At 35.4% G+C, this 17098-nt stretch overlaps 1 protein-coding gene across 3 annotated transcripts in view; it reads left to right on the plus strand.

Moving 5' to 3' along the window:
• Nucleotides 1-17098, plus strand: part of LOC141525751 (thyrotropin-releasing hormone-degrading ectoenzyme-like) — a 28934-nt gene that overhangs the window by 6806 nt on the left and 5030 nt on the right. For all 3 annotated transcript variants that reach the window (XM_074240364.1, XM_074240363.1, XM_074240365.1), the window contains exons 2-8: nt 12034-12483; nt 12570-12753; nt 12924-13168; nt 13328-13689; nt 13756-14224; nt 14319-14624; nt 15086-15173. In XM_074240364.1, coding sequence (XP_074096465.1) covers nt 12034-12483; nt 12570-12753; nt 12924-13168; nt 13328-13689; nt 13756-14224; nt 14319-14624; nt 15086-15173 — 2104 coding nt within the window. The remainder of the gene's footprint in view (nt 1-12033; nt 12484-12569; nt 12754-12923; nt 13169-13327; nt 13690-13755; nt 14225-14318; nt 14625-15085; nt 15174-17098) is intronic.

Genomic DNA, 17098 nt, shown 5'->3' on the forward strand with positions numbered 1-17098 from the left:
TGGATCGGAGGTTATGTAATTCAACACCTCGATTTTTTGCTTGTCAGACATTGTTATATACGATACAATCCACTCAATTTTTTGAATCGTAATTGAAACATTTTCATTCTCAACGGTAACAACATAAGCATTTTGATCAGTATTTGATCTGATCAGTATCAATTCATGCTTGGCATTCACGATAATTCGTTGATAATCTTCAGCAAATCCAAGAATGAAACTCAGCGGTACTGAGACATCAAAGTAACCGCTATTATCAGTCAGCTTGTTGTCATCTTCATTAACAATCCAACCAGCATTTTCCAGAATATTTTGTTGTCCCGGGCTCAGAGAAGCGTATCCTTTCATAACACTGGTGATAACAACATTCTTACATCTATCGATTTCTACACCATTGAGCTTATAACGTATCTCTTTAAACATATGACAAACAGCCATGTTGACCATCTTCGTAGTAGCACTTACAGCAGTACCATCAGCTTTCCTCATTCTTCCATAAAAATGTAATGTGCTCTTGCTTGGGAGCAAGCACAGATCTTGATGTTGAACAGCAATCCTGATTTCATCACTGTTGTTGAATGTTGATGATGCATATGGCAAGTGTGAATGAGCTTCACAGTGTGCAATAGATTCGTCGAAAATAATTGATTTTTTTATATCTAAGATTTCCGCCATGGTATCACACAAGCTAGACAACAAAAATTTATTTTTATTTTGTGAATTTTCTACGTAATTTTAGTCCTAGACTTTTTAGGAACTCTGCGTTTTGACGTGTCAACACTTTCAGAGCTCGATGATGACTGATGATCTTTGGGCATCCTGCAATCCTTTTATACCCGATACCAGTCTTTGTCTCATATACGATACCCATTACAGGCTTTTTATATGCAGTCTTATCGTGATAGTCTCGCCACGGAAATTTGCTATTCCCCCGTCCTGATCAACAATGCGGAGCCTCAAGTTGTGTATTGCTCGTACGGCGACTGGCAGGTAAATGATGTTTGTTGGCACTTCCACTATCTTATATCCTGCTGGAACCCTTGGAAAAAATTCATGGATTGTATGATTCTTCTCACCATTGATGTACGATCCAGTAGTTATATTGCACTCGACTCTCAGAGCATTGATTTTTAATATTTTCACTGGTAAATCAGATTTATGTGCTGTGTTAGGTTCAAGCACGCGGTTGGTAAATCCAAGTAATGATCCAATGGAATCTTCAGGTTCAAAATTTATATATTGATCACATTTTATTTCACTTCTCAACTCATTGTTGTTTGCTTTTAAAGTGAAACTCAGTTCAGGTAATGTCTTGTTTATATAAGTTTCAATATCTTTAATTTCATAACTCCCTGTTGGTATAGTTATTTCTTGAAATCTCTTGATTATACTTCTTTTGGATCTTTTTGATGACACATAAAATTTATTAGCACCAACATCAATATTTGGTATTGAATTAAATGTTAGGAGCTTAACAAGCCCAAGAACATAATTTTTTGTTGGTGATAGCTCAATCGGTGGAAAATAATTTGCCTCCAGTATGGAGGAATTTCCGTATAATGTCAAGGTGAATGACTCTGCCATGACTGACGCTTGTTGTCTCGACTCACTTCAATTTATAGTTATCCAGCCAGGAATTTTAAGCACAAATGTCCGCATATGATTGTATCAAAGTCTTGATATCTTTTATGATTGTACTTTACGCTACCTACATCGAGATATTTCATCAAGTCTTGTGGGGGTTGTAGATTACCAAAACTATCAAAGTAAATTACTTGATTATGATTCTTCTTGTATGCAACCCAGTGAGTTCCAGGCCCAAGTTTATCATCTAAAATTATTATTGCTGATTCGTTTGTCTTTGGTCCAGATTTTGGTAAATCATTTCTCATGAAAACTCCACGAAAATTTGGAATTTTAAGCAGCTTGACATATTTTAATAAGTCGATGTTAGTCAGTGCTCGATGTGGTAGCTCTACTGGTTTTTTGACTTCTTGCAGCCAGCTCCTTCTGGGTATGGTTTCAGATAAAGTCCCATACCACTGCGGTAAGGTTTGAGGTATAATCCTCTACCTACAGCTATTTCCTCCATCTTCAAGTTGTGACGTTTCTTTTCAGCTAATTGATTTTTGGTTGCGCTGGCATCGTTCACAGCTTTTGCAACACCTGCAGCTCCACCTGTTAGAGCACCAACCGCTGATAACCCTGCAAACAGGGGAATCAAGAATGGAAGTACTCCACCAATCTTTGATGGAACTGGTAGAATACGAGGCAATCGAATGTTTTTCTTTCCACCAGCTTTCTTGACAGCCTTGCGGGCACCTCCAAGAGCTGTTTTAACTGGATCTCCACCAGGCTGCATGGACTTTTTAGCTTCATCAACAATCTGTCTCAGAGCAACATCTTTCTTCTTGGAAGTCTTTCTTTTGACTGTCTTACGCTTCATTGTTTTTCTTTTAATTGTCTTACGCTTAGGAATAGGTTTTTCTTTTTTAAGACCCATACCGAAACGTCTTTTTAACTTCATGATTTTATTTACACTCCAAGCAGCAGCTTTTTCACCAATAGTAGCGTCCCTCGCTTGAAATCGTTGCCACGATTTCTCAGCAAGAATTTTATCAGCCTCGTGACGGGCTTCCAAATTTTCACGATTTTTAGAGTAAGCTATATCCGTGTTCCTTACACGCAGAGTCCAAAGGATTTATGCCTGGATCACCTCGAGCTAACCTCTTAGCTAACTTTGTACCTGGACCGCAGTACTGGTACCCAGGGATATGGAGTTCAAGTGGCAGCTTATTGATTATGTTGTTGAACAAACCTTTACCACGTCTGCTCTCAGACATGTCACATCGAAGACTGACTCGCTTATCTATATAAGCCGGTATATATACCCCTTGAGCTCAGAATCTAATCAGCAGTCATGGGCAGCAAATCAAGAGCTCAGTTGCCTGTTATGAATTTTGATCAAATTGTTCAAGGGACCGGTGTGAAACTCAAACGACACGGTGCATTACTTCCCAACAGTATCCGTGCAGTGTTTTGCGGACCATCAAACTGTGGAAAGACCAACGCTCTACTGTCTCTTATTGTACATCCAAACGGTTTGAGGTTTGAGAATATATATCTTTACTCAAAGTCTCTTAACCAACCAAAGTATCAGTTTCTCGAAACACTGCTAAAACAGATTGATGGTATTGGATTCTTCACATTCAGCGATCATGAGGCTGTAATCAAGCCTGAAGATGCAAAACCTAACTCCCTGATGATATTTGATGATGTTGCTTGTGAAAAACAGGATCACATCAAGGCTTTTTTCTGCATCGGTCGACACAAAGATATTGATAGCTTTTATCTCTGTCAAACTTATACACGAATACCTAAGCATTTGATTAGAGATAACGCAAACTTTCTCGTGCTATTCCGTCAAGATGAAATGAATCTGAAGCATATTTATAATGATCATGTCAATACAGACATGTCGTACAACTCATTCAGAGATTTATGATCGGCATGTTGGAATAAATATGGGTTTGTGGTAATAGAAAAAGACAGTGAATTGAACAGTGGTAGGTATCGCAAAGGATTGGACTGCTTCATTAGTATAAATTGAGGTACTTTAGAGTGTGATAGTCATACATGCTGTAGACGTTAACCTGTCAACATGAAGCCTGAAGAAATATCAAAGCAGAAAGATATTCTGCATCAGATATCTCAAGCCAGTGATGCCATCCGACGGAAGCATCACTGTCCAGAAGTATACAACAGTTTAATAACAGATGATGAAAGTTCATTTGATAATACAGCACTTGCTATTACTCAGCCACCACCATCAACAAGTACTCCAGCTCGTAGAAATACTCTTCTCACTAATTATCTACAACGTTTAAGTAAAAAACATAAAGATAATGATATGAGATATGGTGTACGCAGAAAACGTGGTGAAATGCATATGGGTGATTCACCTATTTCATTTGCAAATGATACAATAACTGTCAAAGAAAAAAATTATCCAATAACTCCTGGGTTGTTGGAATTATTATTTAGAAAATCACCAGAGGATGCACTCATCACCCCAGATGATAAGAAAAAGTACTTGGACATAATTCAACATACCAACGCTCATAGGAAAAATTATGATCTAAATCGTACCATTTATGAAGATACAACAATCAAGTTCAATAAATACATTGCTGATTTTATCACCAAGTTCGGTAAAGGGTTACCAAAATATATGATTGCAAGAAAACAGAGATTACCAATGGACTATGTTTACTGGGATGATCCAAATGAACTAGTTGATCGTTTGCGACTACTTATGGCATCTCAAGCTGCTGGAAATCCAAGTCACACGAATGAAATCATGTCAATTATTGAAGAGATTAGGGAGGCTGGAGTTATATATTAAAAGCTTCTGAAAAATTAAATCATTCACACGCTGACAGTCAAAGTGTTCATAACCATGCGCATCGATATATTTGGACGTCCACTGGACAATAACTTAGGTCAACGAGGCCCTGCTGGTAGAGGTTTCAATGTAACTTCTGATGGAAACTATAACATTGAGAATAAAAGGCTGTGCAATCTCGGTAATCCTTCAAATGAACATGATGCGGCGACAGTGCAGTTTGTACTGAGACAGATGTCTGAACTGAATAAAAGTATAGACAGTGAACAGAAAGAGATTATTTCACATTTACACTCTGAAATAGTAATACTGAAAGCTGCTGTGAGAAATTTGCAGACAGCTATTGAGGAAGTTAAAGCAGTACTTTCCTCTCATCAAAATAATATCAAATATCTCGTTAATAATTTCAATGGAAGAGAAAAAGGTGGTGATAGCTGAAGAGCTTCACAAACCAGCTCGCAGGAATTATAAACGTCGTCATGTTGATATCCGAGGTCTCGATGAGACTTGGCAAGCCGACTTGGTTGAGATGATTCCATATGCAACAGTCAATAAAGGATACAAGTATCTGCTTACAATCATAGACATATTTTCTAAATAAGCCTGGGCAGTTCCAATTAAATCAAAAAGTGGTGGAGATGTCACTAGTGCTATGAAGTCTGTACTCCAGCAAGGTCGTGTTCCTAAGAATCTCCATGTTGATCAGGGTAAAGAGTTTTACAACAAAGAATTCAAAGATCTGATGAAGCAGCACAAGATAAATCTGTATTCAACATTCAGCAATCTCAAAGCATCCATATGTGAACGTTTCAATAGAACACTCAAGACTAAAATGTGGCGAGAGTTTACAGCTCGCAGCAGCTACAAGTGGACTGATGTACTTGATGACTTGGTGAATACATACAACACCAAACATAGTACCATCAAAATGAAACCTGTTGATGTTACCGCTGCTCAGGAGAAACAACTATTGGAAAATATATATCAACCACTGAAAACCAAATCGAAGCAGAAGCAGAAGTTCAAAGTTGGAGACAAAGTCCGAATCAGCAAGTACAAGCATGTTTTTGACAAAGGATACACGCCAAACTGGACAACAGAAATCTTCACAATCAAATCGGTGCAGAATACGAATCCAACGACGTACAAGCTCGTGGACTATCAGGATCAACCAATTGAAGGCAGATTTTACAACGAAGAACTCAGCAAAGTCAAATATCCAGATGTATATCTTGTTGAAAAAGTAATTAGAAAACGAGGAAATAAATACTATGTTAAATGGTTAGGCTTTGATACTAAACATAATAGTTGGATCAATAAATCAGATATATAAAACACAAATTATATTTACATTGTTTTTATTTACAAAACCTTAATACATAAATCCTTAATAATATATTTACATTATTTTTACTGTTACAAAACTTTTTGTCTCTTATTATTATTTTCATCATCTACAAGTTTTCTTTTCTTAAAATCTAAGGAGCCTTTATAACCCCAAGGCACAGTATCAGTGCTTGCCTCAATGAGTTGACGTTTGTCATCAGCCCAACTGAGAGCAAGTTTTTCCTGTTTTACTGTGTGCACTTGATGTTTTTTGCTTTTTATCATATACTGCTCTTTCTTCAACAGCACATTTTCAAAAGACATCTTTTGAAGTCATCAAACATGATGGTCTTCAAGGCTGATCCTCCGATACCCTTTGCCCTTTTCTTGATTCTATCCTTTTCCTTCTTAGGATCATGGATTTCAAAGGCATACAATTTGGCTCTGAGACCCACGAACTCGGACATGATTTTTCCATTGTTCTCATCCTTCATGAGTCCCAGAACCTTTTTGTTAACAAGGGGCATGTTGAAGACGTTGTTAGGTGGGTAATCGGAAGTATCAAACCTTGAGATATCACGTTTGATGTCTTCATAGATGTTGGGTACATTGAATTGGTAAATTAGACTGTCTGTGTCAGTGTACAATAATTTAGATGTATTTGCATAATTTTCAAGCACATAATTATAGTGGAAGTCATAAATAAAAGTCTTGGATAAATCTAATATACTAAAGCCTACATATATTGGTTTGTTGAAGCAGACTCTAGCTTTTTTAAGTTCTACTATAACGATGTCTTCATCGAAAATTGTAAGGCTGTGGAAGTTAGTTCTACATACTAAATCGGATACATTGTATCGACCTTGCCACTTCGTTCTCAAATATACATCTTTATATTTTCTTACATTTTCCATCGTCTTTCCGAAAACTGCGTTATTCATTAATTTATAAAAATTTTTTTCAAACTCATTTTTCGCTAATTTTCGGCAATCAGTATTTTTATCAATGTATGACTTGAGCCAGTCTGACTGCTCAAATTTCAAGACTCGATGTATTTTCTTAAGAACTAAACCTAAATCTAAACATTGCTTTAAATTCTTATAATGTATTACATAATTAGACTTATCATACAGAGTTGTCGTGAGTTTTTGTTGTTTGCTACCAGGTGGTACAAAATGTTCCGGGCATAAAGGTAGATCTTTGTGTAGATCATGTAATTTCTCAGGATAGTGTAGATCTACTTCAAGGATGTAGCCTACACTCTCATCATTATTGAAAAACTGATCTATATTGTCTACATTTTCAACCCATTCAAATTTACCCTTGGGTAAAGACATACTCATCGCTGCGCCTTACAAATTATTTACATCATAGTACATCAGGTATGTTTCGGGGTTGTTTGAATCAAAATCTTTACCCATGTACCGGTTGTTAGCTTCAGCGTGTCTATTAGCACACATCGATACCCCACCGCGAACACCCTTCTCAATGAAAAGAAGCATCTCAGGATCAGTCAGCAGTTCAAGTTTTACTTCAGTATGCTTTAACATTGCAGCGTTTGATAGACCGGGAGCAGTATAGAAATGAAGTGCATCGAGATTGTACGTCTTGAAACAACTAAGTTTTCAAAGACATCAGCCAAGAGAAGTACGTCAGTCTTCAAATACAAGTCTAAGTACTCTCCCAGCGTGTTGATTTTAAATTCACTCCAAACTACTTGAGCAAAAGCATAGTCATCATCAGAAATAGTTGAGTTTGTTAATTTTGAATAAAATGATTCCTGGTTAGGTAACTGTGTCTCGTCTAGTCTGTCAATACTGTCAATGTACTCATACGGGAATACACCCTTACGTATTGCTAATTTAAATTTGTCGGGGTCAGTGTAGTGCAGTCGCGTAATCTGTTTGTCTTTGTCATCAAGGTATGAAGCTAATTTATCTAAACTGGAGGCCATAAATCTAAAAGAATCAATAAATCTTAGAAAGACTGAAGTATTTTTAACTGATTTTGTGAAAGAAATGTAACGCTCTTTATTGATTGGTAATAATATTATTTCACCCTCAAATACTATAGCTAAGGATTTAATTATAAAGTGCGAGTCATAGCCAGATAAATTATGAAAGACAACTGGAATAATAGTGGATTTTTGATAATTAACGTTACATGATTTATGAGCTGCGTTTCTATAGTTACCCGTGAAGTGACAATGATCATAAACTTTATCTTTAGAAGAGGTTATAGGCTTTTCACAGATGTGACACACAGTTGCCTGGTTGTGTCTATCTTGTTGCTCTTTGGTTAAGGGTTTCATTTTAATAGGATTCTTTAGAATTTTTTCAAAGTCTAGAGCTAATGACTCTAATTGTTTAACAAACCAGTTGATGCAATCAGGAGAACGGTTCAATTCGAATTTGGAGAGGGTGTTATCATAACTGCAATGTACATAGTAAGCAATACTGTGAGGAACATGTTTATGAACTGTCTTTTCATCATCTTCTGGGGGTTCGAGTGTGCATTCCAGATCCGCGTAAACTACAAACGGTACAGTATCTTTAGATTTGAAATCTTTAAATTTTAAAATTTTATTTTTTTCACTAGGAAACTCCATACGAACTTTATTAGATTTGAATCTGCTCGGTGTTCTAAATAACATTTTTCTAATTTGAAATGATTCAAACAACGATCACAAAAGTACAATTTATGTCTTTCTAGAGTTATTTGACTTTTAATTAGTCCGGATAGATTATGTATCCACGGAAAGTGATAGACAGACTCAATATTATCTAAATTATTGGTATAATTTACACTTTTTTTAATCATTAATAAATGTATTGTTGGTGTTTCTGACTCGAAGTTACTTAAATATAATGGAATAATCGTACTTTTTTCAAACTTTTTACCCGTGAATTCAGAATCTATACCATATACGTTAATGCTAAGATCATTCATTTTTTCAAATTTTGATACATCATTAAGTTTAATTGGAAATTGAATACCTTCATAGTTCAATCTGATGCTGAAGTGGCAATATCTTGTAGGGCTTTCTGGAACCGATACTGGTGGATGCAAGGCAGCGTTGACACACCACAGGAAGCAGAACTCGTCATTGTTTTGGATGTTGGTAACCGCACTCTTCCTGATAATATCCCTCGGTAATTTGACGAAGGTGGAGTTTCCAACTTGGGTTGGTGCGAATCTTGACATGGTCACCATCAAGCTGTTCGGTCCAAGCAGACTCCATCCGGAACCCTCATGTTCAAATTCTTCAATTCTTTGAAGTAATTTGTCGTATACATGTTCACTGTACCAATCCTGGAGAGATGTAGCAGGGAGAATCTCACGACTTTTAGTGATGAAAAACTTTCGCTCTTCTACATCTTCTTGTTTCCGGAATGTACAAAAGAGTTCAACATTCACTTTCAGCCCTGCCAGATCTCTCAAGACACTCTGTACCTTGTTGATGATGATGTCCCGTGAGGCCTGGAAAAATGATGCTGGATCTTTGTGATGCTGGTTGACAACACATCCAGTCTGGATGTTACCAGCGAAAGCGTTTTCCAAGTCCCGCCATTTGACTCCTTGGTTAAGATCTCCACCAACAACTAGGTTACCGAGTCTGGAGAACTGATCGGCAAACCAGTTGAGTTGGTTGATGTGTGCTTGAATACTTCGTCTCACTTGAATTGTTGTTCCAGGATCCAGTAATATTGTGTTGAAGTATTCAATGGTCTCGTTACACACTCGTGAACACCTTTCACGATGTTCATCAGTCAGCTGCTCTCCCAACAGATCAGCATACGAGGTTGCAATTGTATCCACCAAGTTTTTTAAAGCCTCAATGAGGTTAGGTTGGGCCATCTTGGAAAGACACACACTTAACTACTATCTATTTACACAATATTATAGGTTATGTACACTGTAGGTTATGTACACAGTTTATAGGCTATGTTCACTGTTTATGGGTTATACACTGAATTTACACGATAGTTTTTGGCACACTGGACTAGAGTTTTTGTACACACAATAGTTTTTGCACACTGGACTATACTTGCGTACTTCACAGCACTGAACTTCAATATAATTTGTAACACTGAATACTTTTTAATTACGAGAGCTCGTACTTCACTGGAGATGTGTACTTCGTTTTTGTGAAGTACGCTCTCAGCAAGCTGCTTATATAGACAGAAAATACTGCGCAGTTACGCCCACTCCTCTACCTCAAAACCTGTTTAATGACGTCATCTACTACGCAGTAAGAAGATTCTAGAACAGAATGAGTCATCTACTGCGCAGTTACATGACCTTGAACAGGTTCAGACCTGTCGGATGACATCATCTACTACGCAGTTACAAGTAATGCAAGCTATCGCCAGATGGCGTTACGTGAAATCCTTCTCGCAAGAAGTTGTCGTACGTAGAGTTTCAATATATTCATCTTTTCAGTATACAAACAATGAAATGCACCTGTGATCTAAGCAACTATAGTTGATGCTGAGATCACAGGTGCATTTTTTAACAAAATGGTGAACTGAGACTCGAAACGACAAATTCAAAATGGTGGGAAATAAGATTCAAAATGACGGATTTCAGACTCAAAATGGTTGATAGCAAATAGCAGATGACGGATTCAAAATGGTGGATAGCAACCACCAGATGGCGGATTTCAGATAGCAGCCACCAGATAACAGAGTCAAAATGGCGGATAGCAGCCACCAGATAGCGAATTCAAAATGGTGGATTGATCTAAAAAATGGCGGGAAAATGGTGGATAGTAAGATTCAAAATGGCGACAGAATTAACCACCAGCGCCACCTACGAAAAACCCTCCACCATATCCACGTCGGTAAAAACAGGTCGGTAAAACAAGGCGCCCATATCCACGAATGGTAACTTAGCATGGACACGAACCCACAAACCTGTTTTACCGACTGGGTATGCACCCCCCTGTTTACCTACTAGTATTCCGGATTTGTTCCGGACGAATTCCAGAAATGTTCCATAAATTTGCCGGAGATGTTCCGGAACTATTCTCGATTTATTCTGAAAGAAATCCAGACATAATACAGACGTTTATCGAAAATGTTCCAAAAGTATTTGAGAGATGTTCCAGGAATATTTTAATCATTTTTCCGATGTGTTTCCAATATATTTTGTAAATATTCCCGATTTGTTGTAGAAGTATTCCAGGGATGTTCCGAAAGTATTCCAGGGATGTTCCGGAAGTATTCCAGGGATGTTCCGGAAGTATTCCAGGAATTTTCCAGAAGTATTTCGGAAATGTTTCAGGAGTGTACCGAAGGTGTTCCGGAAGTATTCCCAATTTATTCTAGAAGCATTCCAGCGATATTCTATAAATCTGCCGGAGATTTTCCTAAGATGTTCCTGAAGTGTTCCATGGATGTTCCAGAACTGTTTCGAGAACATTGCAAAAGATTTCCGGGGATGTTCCGGATTGTCTTATCATAAGAACGTTCCAGACCAGGAACTATTTCGGAACTTTTCAGGAAATTTTTTTTTTACACGGGTATGTTACACCTCTCGGGAATGAAAATAAGAAAAGCCTCAGATCACATGTAATTGTAACCAAGGCAAAGCCGAGGTTGACAAATATGTGATCTGAGATTTTCTATTTACCATCCAAGGGCTGTATACTATTTTTTGGCCGACAAATGCGGAAAGCGGCAAAAAAACTTATTTTAGACAGAAAAATCATCGCTGAGATTATCAAAATTATTTGTCATCGATCTATTGATATTGATACGAAAGAAAAAGTGATTTTTACTGGCTTATGGTCTGAAATTTTTAAAAATTTTTGGAGGAATAGACATGATAAATCTGAAAAAAATTAATTTTTCAACTCATTCTATTTTTTAATTTTATCTTACTTAACTAAATTGTACGTAAAATTAATTTATTCTAGTTTATTCATAATTGTTATTCAGTTTTATCGAAATTATTTTTTCAATTTATTATCTTAATATTCAGTAGATGATTTTTTGCTTTTTATCGATGTTTAATATAAACTTATGATGCAATTGAAAGTATTGTCAAGATTATTAGTAAATATTTGTTCCATATTCAATGTTCATTTCGATCATGTATTTGGGGAAAATGTGCGTTATTATGAGAGTAAAGACAATTTGAAAAGAACGCGTCTCAAACTCTGCACGGTATAGAATGTGCAAATTTTTCCAACTTTAGATCAATCTTTCAAACATGCATGTATTTCTAATTTTATTCCCATATTCTTGAAAAACAATAAATTTTATTTCTAATCAGAAACTTTGAATTGTAAACAACAGATACATGGTGGCAACACATTTTGAACCAACTGCAGCTCGCAAGGCTTTTCCATGCTGGGATGAACCTGGATTCAAAGCGGAGTTTGAAGTTTCATTGAAGCACTATCCTAATTACACAGCCCTATCAAATATGCCAGTTGAAAGTCTCACAAATGCTACAGACGGTAAAATTTGGACTCATTTCAAAAAGTCTCCACCAATGTCTACATACCTCGTGACTTTCATAATCGCTGCATATGAACAATTCACTAATGGCGAAGGAAATATGACATTTTGGACAAGTAAAAGTAACAAAAACAACGTTGGACTTGCTTTTGATATAAGTCAAGCAGCAGTAACTGCAATGGAACAATATACTGGTATATCATACTCACTTCCAAAGCTAGACCAAGTTACCATTCCCCGATACTCTTCGTCAGCTACTGAACATTGGGGAGTCATTAGTTATCTGTAATGATTCCAATTTTATTAACTTTAACGTTTTTCTATTATCAAACAATGTATAATAATCGTTATCTTAATTATTTTATTTTTAGAACGCATGCCATTTCCTTCGACTCGAACAGAGATGATATCACTGTTCAAGATCGTGTAATTCAATTGACAATACATGAAGTGTCTCATCAGTGGTTCGGTAATTTAGTGACACCTATTTGGTGGGATGATCTGTGGCTAAATGAAGCTTTCGCTGTTTACTTTTCGGGAAAACTCGTTGATCAGGTATTCTTTGTTTCAACTCTTTAGTGAGGTAGCGTAGAAAATTCGAGAGGTCCTATTGTCCCCTTTAGAAGCATAAAGTGCAATTTTTCTTGCGCCACCCTACTCTGTAGCACCTATGTCAATTGATGATCAATCATTTACATTGCTAACGTTAATTATTCTTACAATAGATCTTGAAAAATTGGCACGGAAAAAATTTATTTGTTGTAGACGTCATCAATAGAATATCTTTCGTCGCTGAGTTAAAGATAAGATATCCCTTGCCAATAAAATGGAATCCAAAAAGCCCTATCGATATTTCGATGATATTCAACGGGGTTACTTATCGAAAAGGGGCGGCTATTCTTTATATGCTCGAAAATATTTTGTCTGAAAAAATTTTTCAGGATGGAGTAAGGAAATATTTGAAAAGGAAGTATGTATTGTTCTGAAGAACTACTATTAACTGCAGTAAAAATCTGCATGCAGCTCACTGTTTAAGCTTGTATATTTCTTAAATTTCAATAGATATTTCAAAAATTGTTAAACAAAAAATTTACTTTTTTATGCTACTATATTTATTAAACAATTGCAGTCAATTCAGTGGGGTGACAGCCAACAACTTATTCCATGCTTTGCAGGAGTCTTATGATGAGAACAGATTGTTTGCAACGTTGAATATCCAGGAACTAATGGACCCTTGGCTAAAACAAACAGGCTATCCAATTATAAACGTAACCAGAAACTATGAAACTGGAGATATAAATATTACGCAATACAATGCAATGAAAACTAATCCAGATAATCTATGGATGATCCCGCTGACTTTTACCGACAGTTCGAAACTCAAATTCGATAACACACAACCTACACATTGGCTAAGACCAGTCCGTGAAAGGTTTACTCTTTACAATACCAATAAAGATGACTGGGTGATTTTTAATATTAAGCTAAGCGGTCAGAATTGTGAACAATAGATACGAAAAAATGAATTTTGATTTTTATTCCGTATATTTTTTTCAGGCTTCTATCGAGTTCATTATGATTTAAAAAACTGGAAACGCATTGCTGATTACTTACACACTGATAACTTCTACAAAATTGATCCAATTAATCGCGCACAGTTGATTTACGATCTTCATTATTTTGCGACTATCGATGACCAGTATTACGAAGTACTTATTGACGTTATATCATACATGTACAGAGAAACTCACTTTCTTCCTTGGATACCAACCATGAAAATAATAGAGCTATTCGATAATCTGTTGATCAATACTCCGGCTTATGATCTGTTTGAAAGGTTTATGTTGCATCTTTTGAATAACATAGTTGAACATGTCGGCTTCGAGTATGATAAAAGTGAAAATCATTTAGTTCAATTAGCTCGATATCATTTGCTTCCATGGGCATGTGCGTTTGGTCAAGAAGAATGCAGAAAATTCGCTTCGGAAAAAATTGCAACTCATCTCCAGAATCCATACGACAATATGTAAGTCACTTTGGGACTGCTTTAATGTTGGTCTCAAATATTAATCGTTTTTGAGATAGATATGACAAATCACTTCTAATTTTTATCCTTCAAGAATAACTCCGAGTGAAGAGAGCTGGATTTATTGCAACGGGTTGAGAGTTTCCAATGAAAGTATCTGGGAGAACTTGATGAATGCACATCTTGCTAATCCGTTAGTACAACCTGGATTGCAGTATCTTGGATGTACCAATAATCGTAATTTAATGAAGAAGTACCTCATTTTAGCAATTGCGGACAACTCAACACTTCTTGGAGATCAAGTGTCTGACGCATTTTTGTCAATTATGTCCGGAAAACGAGACAATGTTGATTTCGCTTTAGATTTCTTCATCAGTTACATTGACCAAATCAGGCAACAGTAATTAACATTTATAAAATTAAGACTAAGATATCATAATTTAAGGTAAAAATTAGAGCTTTACTCCAGCTGAGGCAAAACCAGATAAGAACATTGATCTTGAAATTTTTCACCTTGTCTTGATTTCGAACTAAAAATATCTATCGTATTAAGTCTCGAAAATCATTTAAGCATGTAAAAAAATTTTTTTCTAAAAATATTTGGCCGCTTGCATAAATAATTGTTGACTATAATAAGGTAATAAGTATTCTTTATTTAATTGCGACTAATGAACAATGACGATTTTTTTTGTTAGAATAATATATTCAACTCGTACTTATTTTTGAGATTTTTTTTACGATCATAGTCTTGTTTGGTCTTGCCTTGATAATTTGAGATAAGATTAATATAATTCCGATCCCGAGTGAAGCTCTAATAAAAATTATACTTTTGGATTAATTATTTTGCAAAAAATTCTTTAGTTTCAATGTAAGAGACTTAACCAAGGAAATTGATCGGATAGCAGTTGATTTCACTAGAACTATCAAAAGCCCAGATCAATATGATAAGGTAAGAAAATTTATCTATTATACAATTGAATTGAAGGCTTGTAAATTAAATTTAACAATTGTTGAGTTCATACTTTTGAATGCCGATAAAAAATTCTTTTGAATGTCCATGAAAAATTCTCTGATGTGGTTTTATATCGACTTCCCATACGAAGTCACCGATGCTCGGAAAAAACCGATGATCGGCCAAGACTAGGCTACTTATGCTGGGCCGAGCATCGGTACTCCATCATCGCTCTATGGCTGGTACACCATTGGTCACCGATCGATGCTCTTCAATATTTAACACTTTTTTGTGTTGATTTAACATAATAATTGTTAAATTTACACATAAAAGTGTTAAATATTTAACATAAAAATTTTTAACATTAAATTTTTTGACGCAATGACGTAAATTTTTTACTGTGTACGGAGTATCGTTCGAAGCTAGGCTATCAATGCTTGGACAAGGATCAGTGCCTTATGATCACCCTATGAATAGCTCACCATCGACCGCTCTACTAAGCTCGTAGCAACGACAAACGATCATCAGACGTTGCTTGGCCGATATGATAAATTTTCTGCTATGCATCTCCTCTAAATATCATATCAGCTGTTTCTTAAATTTTATTTACTGGCATTATTGAATATTTATGGAAGATAACAAACATTCTCAAACGAATAAGTAGGGTGATAAATTTACCGTTTTTATTAGAGAAAAGTTTTCAATTAGTTATTCATTAATTACTCATAAAAATTGAGAAAATAAAGTACCTATAAAGCGAATTATTGGTATGCATTGGAATAAAATACTTGTTGATCATTTAAGTAGCTGAACTGAATTCTTTCGGTTAACTACGGCATGCAGCGCAGTTAGTAATGTTCGAGACTTCTAGGCAGACGGACCAAGTTCGATTCCCATCGCATTTTAATCTTAAAATTTTTTTCAAGGAACTTAGATTGGCTCGCCCAAAGAGTATAAGATAGAGGGGAAGGCTCTCATTAGTGGCAATGTTAAAAAGCGTACACAAGTTTCAACGCCTCTAGTGATTGTGTCCAGTCATGAAAACGTAAAACGCGCGGGACATTCGGTTCAGTTCAATTTAAATTTCCTAAGATAAAATGTGAAAACAAATAATTTAAGACAAAATAATTAAGAATTATTAAAATTTATTAAAATAATAAATATCTGCAAATACATAGTAATAAAAAATTGATTAATGATAATCCTGAAATGATAAAACTATTATTTTAACAATAATTATATTGTAAAAATTAGCAAAAAGCAATCTTTCTTTTGCAAAATGATTTGATGTACGATAAAATTTACTCAATTGAACTAATTAAAAACATAATATAAAACTTGGTGTAAATATAAAGCTCTCTCATATTAATAAAAGTTTTCTTAAAAGCAACCTATTAATTATAATAATAAAATATTTCATAAAACATATTTTTTTACTAATCACTGCTGCAACAGCCAAAATTCTGTCATTGCACTTGGTAATATGAAAAAATCTATCTACGAAATATGCTTTAACGTATATAACAGAATAACAATTAAATAATATGTATAAAAATTTTTTTGCTTAAATGACTATAACAGATAAATAATATATAAATATATATTTTACTCAATCTTTTCCTTAATTTATTTTTTATTGGTCTTCACTTTGGTTCGACTTTATCTTTGGAATTTCTTCAGTAGTTGATTTTACGAATTTTGACAGTTTCCTTATATTTATTTTTTGGATGTTACAGTATCAGTCTTTTTTAGATCACGTCTGATGAATCGCGCTTCCCAGAAGCATCGTGTTTTTATAAAAATATTTAAAAATAAAGTTGTAGCATCGAAGGAACACAATTGAAAAGCTGGTAATTCTGAACTCAGTGTTGAGTATAAATGCGCCGATATATTTTTTCATAAATACAACTACGGATAACTTC

This window comes from Cotesia typhae, unplaced genomic scaffold (genome assembly GCF_013202065.1).
Source record: "Cotesia typhae breed Kobodo isofemale line unplaced genomic scaffold, CoteBio_Ctyphae contig_27, whole genome shotgun sequence".
Lineage (NCBI taxonomy): Eukaryota > Metazoa > Arthropoda > Insecta > Hymenoptera > Braconidae > Cotesia > Cotesia typhae.